At 37.9% G+C, this 22,721-nt stretch overlaps 1 protein-coding gene across 1 annotated transcript in view; it reads left to right on the forward strand.

Moving 5' to 3' along the window:
• PATJ (PATJ crumbs cell polarity complex component) overlaps positions 1 to 22,721 on the forward strand; it is a 142,820-nt gene that overhangs the window by 14,539 nt on the left and 105,560 nt on the right. The window contains exons 7-18 of the mRNA XM_029284055.1: positions 1,256 to 1,451; positions 2,352 to 2,480; positions 5,752 to 5,973; positions 7,107 to 7,197; positions 8,193 to 8,284; positions 9,644 to 9,773; positions 10,889 to 10,990; positions 14,047 to 14,123; positions 14,660 to 14,716; positions 15,918 to 16,052; positions 19,840 to 20,007; positions 22,283 to 22,441. Coding sequence (XP_029139888.1) covers positions 1,256 to 1,451; positions 2,352 to 2,480; positions 5,752 to 5,973; positions 7,107 to 7,197; positions 8,193 to 8,284; positions 9,644 to 9,773; positions 10,889 to 10,990; positions 14,047 to 14,123; positions 14,660 to 14,716; positions 15,918 to 16,052; positions 19,840 to 20,007; positions 22,283 to 22,441 — 1,558 coding nt within the window. The remainder of the gene's footprint in view (positions 1 to 1,255; positions 1,452 to 2,351; positions 2,481 to 5,751; positions 5,974 to 7,106; positions 7,198 to 8,192; positions 8,285 to 9,643; positions 9,774 to 10,888; positions 10,991 to 14,046; positions 14,124 to 14,659; positions 14,717 to 15,917; positions 16,053 to 19,839; positions 20,008 to 22,282; positions 22,442 to 22,721) is intronic.

The following is a 22,721-nucleotide window of genomic DNA, read 5'->3' on the forward strand; positions in this document are numbered from 1 at the left end:
GTCAACTAGAGGTATTCCTCCTTCCACGCCTAGCCAGGTCTCAGTAATACCTGCCAGGTCCGCACCCCCCTCTAAAATAAGGTCTTGTATGAGGGGGGCCTTATTAATCACGGACCTGGCATTACATAACATCAGCCGGTGGTCCCGGGCCGGAGGGTCTAAGTCTCCTGGGGACCGAGTGGAGGCCAGAGGACCGGAGTTATTTGGTTAATGAGTGGTTTATTAACACAGAATTTAATTTCTGAAAGAAAAACATGTCATTGTTAATAGTAGTTCACAACCTAATATTTCTTAGATAAACTTGGTTATAAATGTAGGTAATCTGAATGTTATAGTTGATACATATCCAACTGGTGCAGCACAATTCACAGTTGTCTATTTGACATACCTATGAAACCATTAGTAAAGAGCAAATCACATAATATTTTAGTTGTAATTAAAGATCAGACTAAACCAGCGGTTCTCAACCTATGGGTCGCGACCCCATTTGGGGTCGATCGATCATTTCACGGTGTCGCCAAGCAAGGCTGTCTGCCATTTTTCCCCCTTTTCCGGCGGGTGCCTTACCTCCCTTGAGCTGGGCCAGCTGGTGGTTGGCCTGCTCCGTCTCTGCCGCTTGCCAGCTACGCCTCGGCCGGCGCAGGGGGCGGAACCACGCATGCACGGCGCTCCCGGGCAGGGAAAGTCCTCGACTTAAGACCGGTTGGGTAGTCCTCAACTTACAACCGGTTTAGTCCTCGACTTATGACCGGTTTAGTCCTCGACTTACGACCGGTTTAGTCCTCGACTTACGACCGGTTGGGGGTCGCGGCATTAAAAAGGTTGAGAACCACTGGACTAAACCAACCAAATCACAACATTGTTTAGTGCGGTGTGCTGATCCAGCCTTTATCTGGATTTGGAAATTCGGTGGCACTTTACACTGATCATACCCAACACTGTAACTCGCTTCATATACTGATATAATAGAATATGCTGCTTGGCTGGTTGGTTGAATAGCTTTGAATTAGCATGTTATGTGAACCCAACCATTGTACTCTATACTTTATCATTTATCATGCTTTACAAAACCTGTCAATTGTACTTACTCAAAAAATAAGGACATAAACGGTGACTTAATGCAATATCACATTTTGCACCTGCACCCAAGCATCTGTTTCATAATACCTGTGAGTTGTGTTGATTGAATTATCCTGTAACAATATTATGAAAGATTTCTGCAGCACTTTTAACTATCACCTGCGCTTTATCCTAGGGATCAAAGGTTAAAGGAAAATGATCAGATATTGGCTGTAAATCATACACCGTTGGACCTGAACATTTCTCATCAACAGGCAATCCTATTGCTCCAACAGTCCACAGGCTCTTTACATTTGGTTGTGGCCAGGGAGCCCACCCAGAGCAGCAGTAGGAACTCCTCTGCTGTGAGTGAGGCTAATGAACCTGAAATGGTAAGATAATTTTTTTATAAGAATCAAAATATGATTTTGCAAGAATGTTCATCACATCTCCAGGGTTTGCATGTTAGACAAATTGCACTGTATAATTTTACTCCATACAGTTTGTTAGTAGGTCAGTTTTTGCAAAAGGAGAAAGGGCATGCAAACCCTACATACGGAAAACAAAATGACATGAATGTCCAGTGCATCAGCAGGCATTGTTTTGTTGTGGGATTGTTGTGAAATTCCCCCAGCCACCATGATGGTTTAGGCCCCAACTTCCAGACCATGGACTGGGCACAGAGCATACCAGAAACCAGGCCGTGCAAAACAGGCCACATAAACAAGTGAAGCTCTATCCGTGGATGCAGGCAGCATGTGGAACCATGCCCTCTTCGGTCCACAGAAAAACCTCTCTCCATGGAACCGGTCCCTGGTGCCCAAAAGGCTGTTGTGTGCAGTCCAGGAAGCAAACTTAAAACATATATGAATGCTGTTTGCTTCATTTCAATGTGTTGTTCTGATTAGGTCCAGGTAATTATTCCAGTGCAGTTGTCATACTCAATGCATTATTTCATATTTCAGAGACAGTGAAAAAATGGTTTGAAGATAGTCTCTCTTCTTGTGTCCTTTATGGTGTTTCAGATATGATTTTTGTGTTCAGTGTACTGGTCTAATGTTTTAATTAGAAATGCTTCGGAGGAAATTTATGGTATGATGTAATAAAACACATTATGGGGTCTTCCTGCATAGTTGTCCGTGTTCTCCATCAATCCACCTTACTATAATTGCATGAGCCACTGGATCTCATGTATGCTCATGTATGGATTGGAAGTTCTATGGTAAATGTTTTTAGCATTTTAATTTTTTGAAAGATCACTGTAAAATGACTTTTCTTTTCTATTTTTCTAGGTCAATTGGGGCCACACTGAGGAAGTTGAACTGATTAATGATGGCTCAGGATTAGGTTTTGGAATTGTAGGAAGAAAATCAAGTGGTGTGGTGGTACGGACTATTGTTCCTGGTGGACTAGCAGACAGGGTAAATTTGTTTATAATTCTCTCTCTCTCTCTCTCCCTCTCTCTCTCTCTCTCTCTCTCTCTCTCTCTCTCTCTCTGTGTGTGTGTGTGTGTGTGTGTGTGTGTGTGTTTGTATGTGAAGGTGTATATTTGTACATAGTTAATACTTGTTTCTGTAATTTCTTTGAGGGAAAGAAGTGTTTTTTAGTGTTTTTAGCAGACACTAAAGTAGATACTAAAGTAGATACTAAAGTAGACCTCCTTCAACTTGTCTTACCCTGTCTTATTAGACTGTGGAAGCAGCAGTGGAGAAGCATTTCTCAGCCTTAGAGAATTATGGGGAATGAGCTGTGCCCACCTCTTTATCACTAATTGTTACTATGTTAATGTCTCACAGGCAAAACCAGTTGCAACTATGCATGTCGTTGTGGCAAAGGAGGGTAGTAATCAAATTGTCCCAACTTCTCCGTACCTTTATTGTTATCTGTCATCTCTCCATTGCTGTATCAGCTGAGATAAAGCATTGTAGAATAAGGAGCGGGAATAAAGTCTCCCGCTCCTGTTTGTTAACTTAGCATTGTTTCTATGACACCTGGTATTTTACACAGTATGCACATGCAAACATTTGGCAAGAGCCCCAAATTGTTTAAAACGGGATTGCTGTGCAGGTTCTGAGGTTTTGCTTGCTAAAAAATACAGGAAACCAGAAGTTGCCTTCAGGCTTTACGTTTTTATTCAGCTGAACAAAGACGGGCTTCTCTAAAAGAGAGAAAAAGCCCCAAATATCAGAAAAGCCTTATTTTTATACCTTCTTTGATTACATAAGCAATTCACCCAGCAAAGCTGACACACGTAAGATAACGACTTCGCCCTTTAAGGCTGGCACACTATAAATAAGAAGGAAGAAAGCAGAAGTAGCTAAAAATGTTCCCTTTTGGGTGTTCCCCCAAGACACCATATGTTCCCTTTTGGGTGGTTTAGGTGTTTCCCTAAGACACCATATGTTCCCGGGTGGGTTAGGATATTGGGTGTTTCCTTTGCTGTCCTTTTATGGCCTTGCATTCATGGTTCTGCAAGTGGCCAGAGATAGCGGGGCCATCTGCACGTATTCACAATTGATACTGTCCCCTAAGTCCGGGTCAACAGGGTCCCCAGCCTATGGTCTGCGGCCCAGTACCGGGCTGTGGCCTGTTGGCCACCGGGCGATGGGAATAGCTGGCAAGCCCACCCCCTTTTAGTAGCACTGCTGTGCAGGCGCTAGCAGCCCCATTTGCACATGCACAGGGATGCTAGCACTGCTGCCAGTGTCACAGCGCCAGTGACCCATTTGCGCATGTGTGTGGGTGCCAGTGTGCCGGCACCAGTGGGCACGCCATGGGTTTGTGCTGACCGTTTGCGCTTGCGCACGCACTCTAGCGCTCATTTCCCTGCTGCTCCCTTTCCTTCCGGGCCACCAAGCCAGAAAGGTTGGGGAGCTCTGGCTTAAAATGATGAAAATAAATTTAAATCATCTGAGCCTAACTGATGGCATGCGTAAATATAGATTAAAAGTAGGTTAAAGAATACTAATTAAATGTCACCGCTATCTCTATTCTAACTGACTTCTTATATATGCCTTGGCTCTTAAAGTAAAAAGAGGAATATTAAAAACCTGTAGAATTACAATTTGGTAATGCCGTAACGATTAGACTTACAGTGGAAGAATGTCGCATACAGTGAAAGCCATAAGTGAGTGATATATACAATGTATGAAAAATGCTGAACTTGTCTATCATCTTTTGATTTATATTGCTTCTCCCATCTGGCCTAGCCTTGTGCACAGCAATTTATGCACAGATCAGGGTATAATCTGGATTTGCAACAAACTTGCAGGAGATGCTTCTAAGCAGGTGGTTGGATCAGTTTTAATTGCATACCATAGCTTGATTGTGCCAAGAAGATATAACCAAAGGGCAACATGTTACTACGTAGGCTGTGGGATATAGTCTATTGATTAAAATGGTTAAGTCTTTGGGAATCTGCTTCAGGAGAAAACGTAATCTTCCTTGCCTTTATATACAGGTAGTCCTTGACTTATGACCACCATTGAGCCCAAAATTTATGTTGCTAAGTGAGACATTTGTTAAGTGAATTTTGCCCCATTTTATGACTTTCCTTGTCACAGTTGTTAAATTAGTAACACAGTTGTTAAGTGAATCTTGTTTCTCCATTGATTTTGCTTGTCAGAAGGTTGCAAAAGGGGATAACACAATCCCCGGACACTGCAACCATCATAAATGTGAGTCAGTTTTCAAGCATCTGAATATAAATCACGTGTACCATGGAGATGTTGCAATGGTCATAATTGTGAAAAATGGTCATAAGTCATTTTTTCCAGTGCCATTGTAACTTTGGACGGTCACTAAATGAACTGTTGTAAGTTGAGGACTGCCTGAATTTCAGCTGATACTGAAAGACACTACATCTTATGCAATTGTCAAAATTGCTTTGAACTGGCAGTAACTTATTAAATAGATGTGCTTCCAAAAAGAGATTAGGGGGAATGTATTCCAATTCATAGTATCAATGAAAATTGGAGGCTTATATAGAATAGAAATTAAATATGGCTTTTTTTTGCCTTGCAACAACACTGTCTCATTATTTTTCCACTTTTGCTTCTTTTGGAGAACTTAATTGTACCAAACAAAGTATTTTTATATCCAAAATTATATGTCGCCTTGTCATTGTTTACAATATTCTGATTGTCCAGAAAGGTATACATTGTAATGAAGTTAAATTTTGAACAAAAAAAATCGAGGTAACAATGATTGGATGACATTATTGTGAGATAGTTTATTTCCTGAAAAATATGAAGAAACTATGTTAATTGTTTCTTCGTGTGGATCAAGTTACATTAGAGGAATTAAAAATAAGGGGTCTCAGTAACAAAAATCCTTGGTTGTGGGGTACCTCCAACGTAAAGCAATAACTGTGACAATGTGTGAGTAACTCTTACAGAATTGTAGAAATTATGTTTGGATATGTGTTATTAATGAACTTATATGCTCACTAGTTTCTTTTCTATTTCTTGTTACTTCTTCTGTATGAATTGAATGTTATATGCTAAAACGTGCTGGTAGTTTCTTCAGTAATTTTTAATGATATTTTTAAATATTTGACATTATTCTTTCAATGTAACATCCACTGCAAGCATTGCTTTGATGCGATGGCATTTTATATTGAAGTTTTGCTTTACAAAAAGTATTCAATTCCAGTTAAATTTAACTTTGAAAAATGTTCCTTATTTCTTGAAGGATGGCAGACTTAGAACTGATGATCACATCTTAGAAATTGGGGGTATCAATGTACAAGGGATGAGTAGCGAGCAGGTGGCTCAAGTGTTGAGAAACTGCGGAAACCATGTCAGGATGGTAGTTGCAAGATCTCCTTTGTGTGAAATATCTACAACCCCACCAACTCCTGTAGCTGATCCTGTGGGTGAATTAGCTGCTATTCAGGACAGAGAAGCTGACACAGTAAGTATCTTAATGCTTGTATCACTGGAAATTTTATGTAGTCTGAAAAAAGTCTTCCTAAATTGACCTTAATACTTTCTCGGTCTAAATCAGGGGTAGGCAACCTTGGCTCTTTTATGACTTGTGGACTTCAATACCCAGAATTCCTGAATCAGCCATGCTGACTCAGGAATTCTGGGAGCTGAAGTCCACAAGTCATAAAAGAGCCGAGGTTGCCTACCCCTGGTCTAAATATTGTCAATATTGTTGAGTTTAACAATTAGTCACGGTCATAGACCAGCAAACTGACTTTAACACACTTTGCTACTGTAGGGCAAACAATACTGATATAGTTTTGCTACATGCCAAAATCAACTGCTTTCACTTTCAGTCCCAAAGGTGCTTTTCAAAAGGCAACTGGACACGGTAGACACTTTCACTTTCAATATCTTCTTGACTATCTGTCTCATATTTATGGAATGCCTTTCTCTGAAAAGGTCACATAGTATCAGTAATTTATATATTATCAATTATTTAGCTCAGATTTATTTACAGACTTGACAGCTATGTTTTCTAGCTCATCTTACCCTTTGTTTTTCAGTTTATGTATTTGTTTGTAAGTACTCCTGAAGTATACCTTCCTAAAGAACTATGTAAAGAAAAAAAAATCAAATTTTCTGCTGGTAGGAGTGGTTAAAACATTTTCATTCGATCAGTCTATAATTGTAACTGCTATCTAATTATTCATTCTATTTATCTTTTTTGATATATTTTAAATTTCTAACCTGTCTTAGCCTTTGGAGATATCACAACAATTATAAAATCAGATATAAAAATAAATCCAGACAGTGAAAATGAAAATAATATTAAAATTTAGCAATCTTTTTTTTTAAAAGATAGATTCTTCTTTTTTTCTGTTTTAAAACTTCAAAGCAATAATAATTCAATAATATTCAGATGTTCAGAAAGTAATGTGTGAAGACACAATACATTTGAACACCAGAAATGCTGACATTGTGAAAACAACACACACCCTGTTGTCTTTGGATCTTTGAACTGAAAAAGGCTTTAATTAGGTAACAAATAGAAAAATTCTCTGCACAATATTAAATGCTTAATATAATCTGAAAGAGTGCTATGGTTTTGTTTCCCAGGAAAATGAAATTCATGAAGTTAAGTTGACTAAAAAAGATGGACAGAGCCTTGGTATAACAATTATTGGATATTCTGGAGTTTCCAATACAGGTGAGCTGTGTAATATCGATTGATAAAGGAAGAGGCTAAATCAGATAATTTGCTGAACATGTGTTTAAGATAGAGAACAACATTGTCAGAAAATGGGGGGAGAGAAATGCTACTTTGCTTTTTCTCTCTTAAAGTATTTATTTAGCCCCAGAGATTTTAAGTCATGCAGGAAGATTAGGTAAAGTTAAAGGTTTCCCTGGCCCAAGTGTCCAATTTTAGGGGCTGTTTTTTAGCTAAGGGAGCCAGCACTGTCCAAAGACATTTCCATGGTCATCTGGCTAGAGCATGACTATGTCTCCATCAAAATGGTAATATAGCTTTTCAGTTGTTTTCTTATTTTTACCAGCCATCAAATGTTTGCCTTCTATGGGATTAAAAAAAGCTGAGACATACTGTATTGAAGCCTAAATGAAAAAAAAAACCGGACATTTATGAAAAAGCTGGGATCAACTAGGAAAATGCTAATGTGTATTAAGAAACGAAGTTTCAGACATTCAGAAAAAAAATAAACCCCAAGAAATCTTCCAAAAATAGGAACAGTTAGAGGGAAAATAAGTGTTAAAAATCAGGATAAACATATGATTTATATAAAAACATATGCAATGTAAAAGCTCTATACATAGTAGAGAAATGGAACCCAATACAGAATCTTACAACGCCATAGCAGATTGAGAAGATGAAACAGATGGAGAAACTTTAAGAGAATTCTGGGAGTTGAAGTCCACTGATTGTAAAGGGACCATAGTTGCCTACCTCTGCTCTAGAACAGTGTTTCTCAACCTTGACAATTTTAAGGCATGTGGACTTCAACTCCCAGAATTCCACAGCTAGCAATGCTGGCTGTGGAATTCTGGGAGTTGAAGTCCACATGCCTTAAAATTGTCAAGGTTGAGAAACACTGCTCTAGAATATGTGTGAAATGATAATCATTGTGTGCTAACTCTGTCTGCACTTTCTCCCTCCCTCTCCCCTCTTCCTCGTTCTCCTCCTTCAAGGGGAAGCTTCAGGGATTTTCATAAAAAACATAATACCTGGCAGTGCTGCGGAGCAAAATGGGCAGATAAAAGTGAAAGACAAAATTATTGCAGTAAGTTGAAACTTGCATTCATAGGAATGGGCTCTCTTGTTTTCCTTGCTATTCTTGTTTGAGGGAGGGGGGAAACCAATCAGAATAAATACTTGAACCTGGGATAACAGAATAGAGTGTTAGACGAACGTAAGAGCTGTGCTGTATCAAGTCCCATGCTCATTTAAACTAGCTTTCTGGGTTCCCGGCTGGATACTCTGGGAAGGTGACAAGTCTGGAATGAGAGGACCACATTTTCCTTTCATTATTGCAAGTACTGCATTTCAGATGTGCTATTTATACTTCAGGAAGTGCTAAACACTCATCACTATTAATGGCCACTGATAGTCTGAACCTCCCTGGTCAAGCCTGGCCATCTTTTAAAATGATCCAAATTTGCTGCTATTACCATAATTGCTGGCCAGCAGCAAGTGCCATAGCTTAATGGCCTAGACAAGCCTGGTTGTTTAAAGAACTGCCTGTCATCCATAGTGCCTGCCTAGCCAATCTAACCTGGCAGAGTTGGTGTGCTCCAAGTTCCTTCAATTAAGCAATGATATCTCTCAGGACTCCGGAAGTACACCTTCTCTGTATACTTCCCTTCTGGGATGAGGTTTCCCCAAGATCTGAACCTTCCCTGCCCTACTGGTGTTTTAAAAGGGGCTTGAAGACCTGGCTGTTTGCCCAGGCCTTTGGCAAGGACAGCCTCCTTTTAACTTGATTTGTTTTCCTTTGTTTCCATCTGGTTTTGTCCTGCTGCCATCTTTACCCCCTTTTTTTTGTTATTGTTTCTTGATTTTAGTATTTAAAACAAACTGTGAACCTCCTAGAATCCCTGGGACTTGAGAAGCATATAAATTTGATACATTCTTACTATTACTTATATATACACAAGTATATAAGGATGAATATGTGTGTATGTATGTGTGTCTGTGTGTGTGTGTGTGTGTGTGTGTATACATTATATATCTTCACCTCACATTGAATTTCAGTGGATCATCTTATGAGAGGAAGAAAAGTTTTTTTCTCTCTACATTATCTATTTTATTTTATTTATTAAATTTTTATGCCACCCATCTCCCCTATAAGAAGACCCTGGATGGCTTGTAAGTTAATGACGATTTTATATAAACTGCGAGAGTTGGGAAACATTGTTATTTTGCCCCCCACCAGTCCTCGGGGGAAAAAAATTATATCTTAGATTGCAAGATTTTGTCTCGTTTTGTATTTTTGTTTTAAACATATCTGCTTGCTACCTTCCCATCACTGAAAGTGGCCGGTTCTTGGTTTCTCAGATGAGTTAGTATGTATGAATCTTTTTTTCTTCATGTTTTGTCTTTGTGCAATAATTAGACAATTATGTGTGTATGTATATTTTAGGTTAACAGAATTAATATCCAGAATTATACCAACCAAGAAGTTGTGGAAGCATTACGCAAGACAGGACCAGTTGTTCATCTGACATTACTTCGAAAGAAACCACATTATGTAGAAAGAGAGTTGGATAGAGGTAAAGTTCTTCCCTCTATCTACATTCTTTTCTAGTTAAGGCAAAATGTTCAGGATTGTTTTTAATGAGCACCTTGATATTTTGAAGTGATTTCTACTGTTCCACTTATTTACAAGGCTGGTTAAGCCAGTAGAACTGGTTAGTCCTAGCCTTTTCTGAAAACAAACATGTCATGTAGGGAGATTGCCGCTTTCATAGATTGTGAGCAAAATAATACAGCCAGTAGAATTATAAGAATCGGTCAACCTGGTTCCTTTGTTCCAAAAGGCTCAACAATTAACATAGCTTAATTAGTTAAACTAATTTTAAATCCTTAAAGGTTTACTGGCCAAAGCAAGATACTAGGAAGGAAGATCAAATTTTCATTCTTACCCCATTTTATTTTTACAGGTGTTGCTATGCACATGTCCCCAAAGAGGTGGCAATAATTGCAACCAAAGGATAATATTTGCTATATTTTGGGTGCAAAATGTGACACTAAAAAACAGATGATTGAATTTTATTCTAGAAGTCTACAGGATTTATCCTCTATTGGCTTGTAAAGCAAACCGTAGTATATCTATTTTGTTGTTGTTGTTTCTGCTCCACCTTTCTAACCAATGCTACTTTTAAGACCTTATTTGTTTTCTAAAATTCTGTGGTGCTTAATTTGTTTTTGTTTTTTTATCATTATTATAAGCTGAGGAAAGGCAGATTAAATGATTATGGAACATTTTTAGTAACCTGAGAACAGAGATATTCTCCTTCAGATCTGACACTCTGGATGAAATCCATTCAGAATTCCCTTCTTTCAAAGACTGCTCTCAGACCTTCAATCCTCCCAGAAAAGCACATTTAAGCACATGGCAGGTGGAAGGGAAGTCAGTTAAAATGCTAGAATAGTTCAGTCATTATTCAGTTTTTGATATTCCTTTTACATTTTGAATATGTTTTTGGGATAGTGGAAATGGAGAAGCCTATGACTTTACTAGTTTGAATATCAGCTGAGGACTTGAGATTTGATAATAGGGACATTTGGAGTAATGTGGAAAGTTTAATGTCATACCAATTCAGACCTGTTTTAGAAATCTTTGCCTGATTACAGAAGTGATGGGATGCTTTGGGAACTTTTCCAGGGCTCAACTTGACTGGTGTAGAAACCGATAGTGAAAATGAGGAACCTCAAGAGCAAAAAGACAACACTGAAAATGAAAGGAATCAAAAGCAACATGAAATTGGTAAGTCAAACACTCTATTGGAAAACAACCTTTTTGCCAGGTTATTGCTTCAAAATTATTATTGCGTAAATAACAACTAAGGATTACCCACTGTAACATTTCATAAAGAAGCAATACATTAAAAGAGACCAGAATCAAGAACAATTAGCTGTAATTCTGATAGCGATATGCTTCAATTTTATTAAATCGGTAACAATATTATCTAGTCATTTGGGTCTTTTGCTTCTGAGATAACAAAATGCCAGAAAAGGAATGAGATATCTGGCACACAATCTGTAAGGATACTATTTTTGTTTACTTCTTAATGAACTTGGGCCGGTCACAGATTTGTTGTGGGGAAATATTAAGAGGGGTTTTTACAAAAGCCATTTGAATTTTTGGAGTATTGAAATGAAGTCCAGTACAATGTACAGGTTAAGGTCTTGGATTAGAACTAAGGAGATCAGAACGTCTTCAGATACAAAAGCTCATTTGTGAGTTTTAGCCTGAGGTAGCCTGAGAAAATTAGAGGAGGAAATACAATGAATGTTGCCTTGAGCATTTAAAAGAAAGGGATGATAGAATTCTAACAAATATCAAAGGGGCCTCATTCTATTGAGGAAGACATCACCAAACAAATCAGTGATAAAGAGAGAGTCGCAGCAGCAATGGAGAATCCCAGTTTAGGGGAGATTGTGGACCAGTGCGTGCTGGACCCTGAAGGACTTGGAATATCCCCCTCCTTTGTATCAACTTTTTTATAACATTACCTTGAATTTAGTACTAAAAATTATTTTTAAAGAATCATTTTGAAAGCATCCAATTAATTGCAAAAAAGAGCGAGCAGATCTCATCAGTCTCAGATGAACTGTATAGAATAAAAAGTTAATATTCTCTTAACACTGATATTTCTAAATATGAATAATTTTTATTGCCAGCTTATGAAAAAGAGATTGGACAACCAGTCTGGAATGGTATAAGATCTCCTGCTTAACCAGGGGGTTAGACTAGAAGACCTCCAAGGTCCCTTCCAAGCCTTCTATGTTGTATGTTCTCTATATAAAATGCAGCAATATAAATAAAGACCACCTACTCTTGGATAAATAAAGCAAATAAAACTACTTACAACCTGATACCTAAGTTTTCACAGCCAATACCTCCTGTGGTCATGTGATTGCATTTTGGGTGCTCAGCAATCGGCCTGCATTATAGATCATTTGCATTGTCTCCTGGTCATGTGACCATGAGTTATGATGTTTTGCCCAAACTCTGTATTTCTGGTTTCTGACAAAAAATTGCAAACAATGAGTTGTTTTAACAACCACCACTTTATAATTTGTCCCAAAGTTGCTTTTTCACGAGGCAACTGGACTTTCTTATTTTTCTTTGAAGACATTTCGCTTCTCATCCAAGAAGCTTCTTCAGCTCTGACTGGATGGTGGGGAATGGAAGGATTTATATTTCTTGCAGGCAGACCCCTGGTCATTTGCATTCTTTTAGAGCAGGGGTGTCAAACTGCTGTCCCACAGGCCGGATGCGTCATGCTGAAACCACACCCACCCCGTTGCCGGCAATGGGAAAAAAGTCACGATACGTCGTGACACGTCACGTGACATTGCGAGTTTGACACCCCTGTTTAGAGAGTCCTTGCAGCCACCTGGAGGTTTATCTGTGTTGTCAGAGTCACCTGAACAATGCAAATGGATGTGGAGCTTTCTTAGAACTGCTGGAAGGACTGTGTGTTGGAGACTGGAGATAGATAATGTCGTATCCTTCCCCTCTATTGAGAGAGGGCTGTTCAATTTTGATATAGATGGCCTCTTTGACCCCTTTCATACTAATGAGTGAGAATCTCCATAGAGGCCACTTTACAACTGTCTTCCATAACTTACTTCCTAATTGCCAGGTTCATTTATGGTTGGAAGTCTAGAACTACCTATATCTATGGTTTGCCATTATATGGAGAGTGGCAGTGATCTATTGCCATGCAGAATAATTCCCATTAGATACAGGCTGAAGCTTTGGGTAGAAGAAGTAACAAGATAATCGCTTGTTCTACATTTTTCAAAAACTAAAATTCAGATGCTAAAGTCAAACATGTTTCTATTCATAGTGAAATAAACAGTTCTTTAAATGGGCAGAATGAAGAAAGCTGAACTAGATAGATTTTATATATATTAACAAAGCTTTTCTGCTTAGCTAGTTTAATGCCAAGTAAAATGTTTCATTGAAGCACATTATGTTACAATTTTAGAAATTCTTTTCTTCTTATTTGATGCTCCAAGTTGTAATGACTTGGAATAATATCAAAATTTTATCGTATTTGGGCATTTATACTCAAATGAGAATGGGACAAGAGCAAATTAAGTAGCCTGTGTGTGGCATGCAATTCTATAGCAGTATGTCTTTTTGTTCTTTCCTACAAAAAAGTACAAACCTAATTAGGATAAAGGAATGATAAAATGTATTTTCAGTGGTAAGTACGTTGATCTATCTTTCCTGTTTAAAAACTAATAATAGCCATTTTTTTAAAAAAACACAGATGATTAAATACTGTCTGTAAAAATTCATCCTGGAGCAGAATTTAATAACCAGATTAAATTCTAAAAATAGACAGTGCTGTTGGAAATGCTGACAAACTCTTAACTATAATATCAGTAATGAAAACACTGCCAATTTAATGTCCATTCAAACTCTGAAAACATTTTTCAAACATAAAGTACAAATTGTGATTTACAAAATGGATTATTACTTCACTTACCGTACTAAACTTTAACATTTCTATTTTATTATGCTAATATTGTGAGCTAAAAACAACCATGTGTTTAAAATGGGGAATAATTCATAAGATATATTTAATCCTGATCTTGATGGTATGAATCTTTCTTGAAGAACGATCTTGAAGAAATCTTGAAGAAAGATTTGATGCAAATAGGAGACTGAACTGTTCTTGGGGTGAATTTTTATATGTATTTCTATAGAAGGGCTATTAGTTTAGAATGCTTTGTGCTTTGCCAAAATGTAAGTAAACAATGCGCAGTCCTAACAACTGCCTTATAATAATAATTGTAATTTAGGGAACACCTCAGACTTATCAGAAAATAAGCCAACATCCAAATGGGAAACACTGCTGGGACCAGATTATGAAGTTATGGTATGTTATCTATATATCCTCATTAAATTACTGGGAATATTATTTTTATTGTTTTCAAGAAATGAGACCTTAAATGAGAATATTTGCTTTTTGAGCAGAGGGTTAACAGTTAGTAAAGTGTTTCTCAACCTCAACAACTTTAAGAGGTATGGACTTCAGCTCCCAGAATTCCCCAGCCAGCATGGCTGGCTGGGGGATTCTGGGAGCTGAAGTCCATACCTCTTAAAATTGCTGAGGTTGAGAAACACTGGCTTAGTATATAGGAAATAATTTAAATAAACTGAATTATAGAAATGTGACCATTAATACATAAGGAGTCTTCTCAATAATTAAACCTGTTTCTGAAGACTCGATTAGGGTTTACTTCTCTCAGTCCAAACTTTAGATGATTTAACAAGCAACATGACTATATTTCTAGTACTTCAATCTCTCACTTGTTCCAGTAATGTATCTGCAATATATTTTAGTCAATTTCTTTGAGTTTTCAAGTAGCTCTTTGTTGTACCCATGAAGCCTTTTTGTAATTTGATTTTTAGGTTGTCACAATAGATACACCAATTGCAGATGATGCCGAACTACAAAAATATTCAAAGGTATTGAATCCTTTTTTTTTCTTTTTAACACTCATGTGACATGCTAGCAATGGAAACAGGAATGGATGTGAATCATGTGTTATCAATGTTTTTGACACTTTGCATATCTTACTGTTTTTGTGCTGCTGTTATGCAGGCATGAATTTATTCGAGAAACTATTTAGTTTTTGCAAACATATTTTACAGCTTTGCTTGTTAAAATCCTTTGTAGACCTTCCCTGGAATATCCATTATTTAGGATTGGCACTAAAAAGAAATGTAGTTAATATACCTAAGAAGAAACCTTTTAAGAGATCTTCTGTAAATCAAACCTTGCTTGAAAACAACATTAACTTGCAGTGCTGTATGCAGTAATAATTCTGAATTCTAGAAAACCCAGTCTCTACAGTTATCTGCATGCTAATGCATGTATCCAGCTCAGCTTGGCTCTTTTGCTCAGTAGAAATACATCGTTGAAATTGAAATTCTTGTTTTTTTAATACCTAGCAAGTTGGACTCAGAAACCAGGATTCATTATCCCTTCATTTACATATTAATTTGTGCACTTATTTTATTAATTCAAGCCTTATTTAAACAATAGTTATTACTTTTCTCCCTGATTTGTTTAAGTATGTCAGACAATGGTGAGAAGTAATTATCGAATCTAACATTTTTATTCTGCTGACAACAGTTTTTAGTCTGTTAGTCTGTCTATTTGTCTTTGCTGGTTAAATATCTCTCATAAAACATTTAAAATCCCACTTTCATTGGTTTGTCATAAGACCACTTATATTTTCACAGGCAAATCCTAGAGATCATGTGACGTCCAGCCACCCATGCATCTCCCTCTATTGTTTTTATAAGTGTGACGATCTGGGGGTTTAAGGGCTGTTGGCTAGACTGGCAAACAAAAGAAAAACAACGAAAGAAAAACAGAAATAATTTTTAAAAAGTAACGGCAAAGGCAAAAACAAAGACAACGGCACTTCTGTGACTCTTTACAGAAAAGTGCATGGATTGCATTAGTAGGAATTGAGATGGACTTGAGGGCATCATTATCCTTTTATCAAGGAGTATTAAAATAAAAATAGTAAATCAGATTCAACTCATTGCTAAATTAAAATAATATTCAGTTGATTCGAATGTCACAGAGCTACAGAATTTAATCCACATTCTTTGTAAATGTTCCTATCTGACTATTTTTGTGATTTACGTTTAATAGCTGCTGCCTATTCACACATTAAGGCTCGGAGTTGAACTGGATACTTTTGAAGGACATCATTACATCTCTTCCATTGCTACAGATGGCCCAATTGCTAAACTTGGCTTACTGCAACTAGAGGATGAACTTTTAGAGGTACAATTTTTAAATAGTATGCCGTATGAAAAATACTGTACAATTTTTAATAACACTGTATCATGGAGTGTATGTTTGAAGTGCATTAAAACGCATTTTAGTATACCGAGATTTGTTTGAGAAATTAAATCTTCCAGAGTCCTTAGCATCTGCAGGTACAACGTGTCTTTCCATTGGAAGTCCCCACCTCTGTATAGGAGATGTTTTTATGAGTATACAAAATATCGGATGGAATATTTGTTTCTGTTACTCATTCCAAATCTTAATTTACATCCAGAGCTTATGATTTCAATTTCATTCCCCAATTGCTTTGTTTAATGTAACACTTGAGTTTTCTAGAAGACCTCCAAGATCCCTTCCAGCTTTATTCTATTCTATTCTATTCTATTCTATTCTATTCTATTCTATTCTATTCTATTCTATTCTATTCTATTCTATTCAGCGTTAGCCTGTAGCAATTATTTGAAACAGAAACCCTAATAGATGGTTGGCTGGCTCTCTTTTTCTGGGTGCATGCATGCATTTAATTCTACTTTAGTATGACTTGACATTAGCTGGACTACCATTCTATGTCCTTAGAAGAAAATTATCAAGGGATTATAAGACAGTTGAGATCTCTTTCTTTTGAGTATGTGAAATAGATTCAAACTTAGATGTCCCTTCCCAAATGGCCTGGACTTTTGTGTGGTTATTGCCTTACTTACAGTCTGATCTCTATAGAAGTAAAGAATATGTAGATTGGAAGAACAATTTGATCTGCAGCATGAAAAGACTTTCCAGTCCCAAATGCAGTATACCTTAAAACCTACAGAGATATACTTTTCCTCTCATTGAGGTCAATGGGAGAGAAATATTTTTAAAATGTGAAATTCCTCCCTCCAGTTCACAAAGGGGATTTAGCATAGCTTTGTTATTACAGCATAGCATAGGCTTTGCTATTCAATTCCATCCCCAACATATGTCCTCCTACGGACCTGCTGTGTAAGTACTGAAAGGTTTATATAATAACTATTCACTTAATTATGCTAGTAATCAATCTAGCATTCCATTTGTCAAAGTCACTGACCGACTTACATTACACAGTCCTTCTCCTGATATTATAATGTTAATGTTAGCAACAATAAGATTAGTAAAAAAAAATAGAATTCTGTGTAGATTAATTTCATTCTACCAAAAAGATAAAAGCTTCACATATTTTAGCTCCTGTGACTAGGACCTAAATAAAACCATATCACAGAAGAAGAGTCAAGATGTATGTCCAAAGAGAGAAACGTATTCCTTTTTAATGGAACTTTATTGAAGTGAATCCATTTTGATGATCCACATGTTTTTCAACCTCACTCATGATTTCAATCGATGAACAAACAAAAAATTGTTAGATTAAACCAGAGGCCTGGTGCCAAATCCTCACAAACCATTCTACTTCTCAAAATATGAATGAATGTTGTTCTGTAGTTGTCTGAATGCCTGTCAGCAATATGCCATGTTATATGGAATAGTTCCAAATGTGACAGAATTTACAAGCATGTTGTACAAGTGATAGGTCTCTCTGAAAGCTGAGGCTATTAACTACTGATGAATAAATTCCCCCCCTTCTATTCAACTGTGTCCAAATTCCTGGAGATTGCCTGGTCCAGTCCCTGTAGTTTTCTCGGCAAGGTTTTTCACAAGTGGTTTTCTATTGCCTTCTTCCTAGTGCTGAGAGAAAGTGACTGGCCCCAAGTAACCCAACTAGCTTTGTGCCTAAGACAGGACTAGAACTCACACTCTCCCAGTTTCTAGCTTGAGATGGATTAATCCATTTAAATCTTGAGTTAATCATGGCTACTCAATTCATCCATATGCAAACAAAATTTGATTTCTTTTGTGAGGAAAAACTCTATAAAATGTCAAACACATTCTACAGTGTTTTCCTGAAAATAAGACCCGGTCCTATGTATTTTTTGGGCACCAAAAGATGCATTAAGGCTTGTTTTCAGGGAAACATGGTTTCAGGGTGATCAGCCCAGTCGGATGCTCCGACGGCATGTACACAAGAAGCGGCAAATGCGCAGGGCTGATGGTGTCTGGCAGCAGCTGCAGCTCACCAGCCCCTTAGTGAAGCACAGGTAAGTCTGAGCGTGGAGGCAGAGACATGGGGGGGAGGCAGCCGATTCCGACACACTGTGTGGCTGCCTGTTCCGGCGTGACTGTGGGCAAGTTGAGAGATGGTGGGATAGAGTGGGTAGCATGTCAGGATCGCCTCCTTCCTATGCCTCTGCTTCTGGCTGCTGAGGGTGCCACCGCGCAAGCCTCCCGCGAGTCTCCCATGAGCCAGGTGGCCACGTAGCGCATCCAGATCGCCTGCCTTCCCCCCCCATGCCTTTACTTCCACCTGCTGCCAGTGCTGCCATGCAAGCCTCCCATGAGCCAGGCTTCTGCGCAGCACGTCTGGATCTCCTGCTTCCCCCCATGTGCCTCTACTTCCACCTGTTGCCAGTGCCACTGCACAAGCCTCTTCCGAGCCTCCCATGAGCCAGGCGGCCGTGCAGCGCATCCAGATTGCCTGCCTCCCCCCCATGCCTCTGCTTCCACCTGCTGCCAATGCCGGCGCACAAGCCTCTCACGAGCCTCCTGCAAGCCTGGCGGCTGTGCAGCATATCCGGATCACCTACCTCCTCTCTGTGCCTCTGCACGCGACTTATTTGTGCTATACGGACTGCGGCTGCTGCCAGACACTGTGCACTCGCCATCTCCTCTGCTGGCCATGCCCACCCCCCCTGGCTTATTTTTGGGGTAGGGATTATATTAGGCACACCCTAAAAAATCGGGCTAGGGTTTATTTTCTGGGTGGGTCTTATTTTCGGGAAAACACGGTAGAAGGAATACACAATATACAATGCAATAAGAAGTCAGTACATTTACCTGTGGTATTTTAAGAGTATGGAGTTGAACTATTCTTTAATATAAAATGGATAACTACTCCAAGTAAAATATAGATGGACTCATTTACAGATTGGTTAATACCACAACACTGTTAATAGTTACTGACAGAAACACTGTTACCAAAACCAATTTGAGGTTAGCAGGTAACTAGCAGGTAACTCTCTCTACCTTACACCTTTTCTGTTGGTTGTCCTACACATCAGTTTACATTTTTTACAAGTCATTGTGGATTTTATGAGCCACAAAACTATGGGACTGGGAGCAGTAGAACTAACAAGACCTACCCTGACATCAAGAAATTCAATTTGTAGAAAGAACTAGAAAACAAATGATAAGAAGGGGAGTATTCATAGAGCAAAACTTAACAGTTCACCAGTGCCCCTTCACATGCTGCTGAACTACAATTCCTAGCAATCTTTAATGTTCCCAATGCTGGCTTGGGCTGAAGGGTATCCTAGTGCAAGAATATCTGAAGAGTTTCAGTAAAACAGGAGATGAGAGTAGAAAGGCCATGGAGATCAAGTAAAACTAAATAAATACAATTGATTATTTTAGTGGTTTAAGGAAGTTATCAGCTTCCTGAAAATGGTGTTGTCTTTTGTGTGTGTGAGAGAGGGGGGGGGAAGGGAGAGGGGGAGGGGAGAGAGAGAGAGAGAGAGAAAGAGAGAGAGATAATAGATGATAGATGATAGATGAGAGAGTTGGAATTGTAAATGAAGTCCATCTACATGTACATTAAGCAGGGGGAATCGCACTCGCCTATCACTGAAACATTATAAAGTAAGCAGTCAAATATTTATGATAAACGCAAATAGTTTTAAAGTATTGGTCAACTTAGGAATGGTGTCCTTTCTCTCCTTAGGTAAATGGTGTCCAGCTCTATGGGAAATCCCGCCGTGAAGCTGTTTCTTTTCTGAAAGAAGTTCCTCCTCCATTTACCTTGATTTGTTGCCGGCGTTTGTTTGATGATGACGCAGAATCTTTTGTGGATGAGCCCACAGCCGCCATTGATCATTCTCTAGAACCAAAGGTATTAAAAAAAAAAAAACAACCTTTGGCATGCTTCCAAGGATTTCCCAAAGATTATTAATTGACTCTGCTACTGCTTTCAGTATTGGTTACTTTGCATTTAATTTTCATTATAAATAATGAATGTGAATGATTCATAAGCCATTTTCCTACCACTCAGAATGTCATGTTTTTTAAAAAATAAAATTCGTAACCACATTATGATAGAAATTGCTCTGCTTCATCTGCCTTTTAAAGTTTTTATTATGGGCATGTTGAAATGTGCATATTCATTAGCATATTGCATTCTTTTCTTTAAATGGTTCATTATAGCTGACACTATTAGGAATGTAGCAGCAGAAACTTCACTGTTACCATGTAAATGATTAAATTCTACCTTTTATTATCATATTTAGTGAAATATTGTAATACAGTACTCTAATAAACAGTATTGGAATGGAAAATGGTGAGCAGTATTATATTATAGCACACAATGCTCAAAATCTATGATGCTTCATCCATGATATAGGTTGATGAATGTACCTGCAGATAACATTGGATCTTGATACCAGATTGTTGAATAGCACTCCACAATCTACAGCCATAGATCCAAATTTCTAATCCTTCTGACTTGTGATTTATCTGTCTACAGTTTACATCATCTGTTCTGATATTTAAAGAAGCTGAAGGAAAAACCAAAGTAGTTAAAATCTGATTTCTATATTAATTCTTGTAAAATAATCTAAAGGATATTCCAGAATTAGATATGAAGATGTCTGCTATATCTATGCTATATTTGAATATTCTGAGCACCTAAGTTAGAATCCGGAGCAGGAAAAGTTATAAGTACTAAGTTCTGCTCTTCAGGCAGAATTTCTACCTCAGTGAGGAAACTTTGGGGAAGATAATTCCCATATGTTTAAGGGCCTACTTCTAGAAGGAATAATCAACCATCTCATATTCCAGCTGTAGGCATTGTGCTCATGTATCCCATCAAGAAGTAATAACATTTAAAATATCTTATTTGTGTAGGACAATAATGACTAGCCTTCCTGTTTTAGTTTTCCCAAGTGGGAGCTAATTAAAATGGAACATTTTTGAACTTCAAGTTCCAAAACGTGATGGTGCTAAGTATGTTCTTTGGAATTCTAAACTTGTCATTGTAGTTCAGAAAGCGTATCTTCATGCAGAAATATTTCATGCTCCTGGCTTTACTACTTTTAATGTAATTGGAAATTCCTAGTGGCTTATCTAGGCAGGTAGCTAGAAATATCATTGTACTAATGATACCAAGTATGTAAATCAATGCAAGGACATGCTGACAGTGTACATCCCATTCATCTTTCTACAGTTTAATAAAGGAGCAAAAGTTTGAATTATACCTAATCTCTGAATTCTCCATTAGCTGATTGCTTCCATCTTGTGAACAAAGAAATTGATGGTACCTGGAAGATTATAGTTTTAGCTATTAAAATTTCTAGACATCCCAAACATTGATTTTTACTATTTCCATTGTAAAATAAATATGTGCTTTTGATGTTACTTAGGTTTCCCAATTTAGGTAGCGTATCAGTAAACAAAATACCATTTTAACTGATGAAAAGATACTTCATAAATGCCCATTTCTGCTGTTAATCATTTTAAAAATATCAACTGAGGATGCATTGTACACATTCTTTCATCTTTGCATAAAAACACCTATGGCCAATATATAATTTTATGGAATCATTAGGCAACCCTGCTTCATGGGGGCATGCTTCTTTACCTAAACAGAGAAACACAATGACCAAGGGCAGGCACAACCCCCACTCAAAAAAAAAACAGTGGACATAGGAGCAACTTCCCAATTCTTGCCAGCTTTCCCATTAAGCTTCCTTGTGGGAATTTGGAAGGGAGCATCAAAAATTCCCATCCCATCCCATCCCATAGTAAAGTGGCTGCTTGTAAATGGGGGAGAGGGAAGGATTGCGAGACTGGCTGGGAAACTGTTACAGAATGTTGAAAATAAAGATCATGTGATTGCAGCTGCAGCCCAGCAGCCAGTAGCACCAAAGCAGCAACAGCTTTCCCAAATTTCATTCCCTCATGAGTCCCAAATTTTGGACACGTTTTGTGTACAAAGATACCTTGGTTCAAAAATTGTTGTCCTACATTGCACCATTTTACTCAGTTAAAAGATTATGACAACTAGAGTATTAGTAGTATATAGATTTAAATTCCAATCTAAATGACCTTTTTGCTTTGAATATACTAGGTGCATTTTACCAGTAGAAAAAGCATGTTCTATTTTGTTTTAGGTGAAACTTGAAAATCCAGAGGAAAAGCAGGAAGATGAAGATGTGGACCTAGCAGAAGATGAAGATGTGGAACTAGCACTATGGTCTTCTGAAGTCCAAGGCATTGTCCTTGTCAAAGATACAAAAATAGGTTTAGGATTCAGCATTTTAGACTATCAGGTATGCTTACATCCTTAACAAGCAAATGTATCCCAGTAAATGTACAAGGTAGAAATTAATGGTTTTCTTACATTAGATTTGGGGCAGGCAATCTTTTGTTCTCCTGAACATTCTGTTCCATTCTGTTTCTAAAACTGTTCCAACAGTTTCAACTCTCCAGATCTGGCTTTAGTGACTATGGTGGGATAAGTAGAAAAGAAGGAACTCTCTTTATGGAAGTGGATTTGTGTTTATTCGATACTGTTCTGTGTTCATTATGTTTTGGCAGCATTCCTTAATT

This window comes from Protobothrops mucrosquamatus, unplaced genomic scaffold (assembly GCF_001527695.2).
Source record: "Protobothrops mucrosquamatus isolate PMUCROS unplaced genomic scaffold, P.Mucros_1.0 scaffold347, whole genome shotgun sequence".
NCBI lineage: Eukaryota > Metazoa > Chordata > Lepidosauria > Squamata > Viperidae > Protobothrops > Protobothrops mucrosquamatus.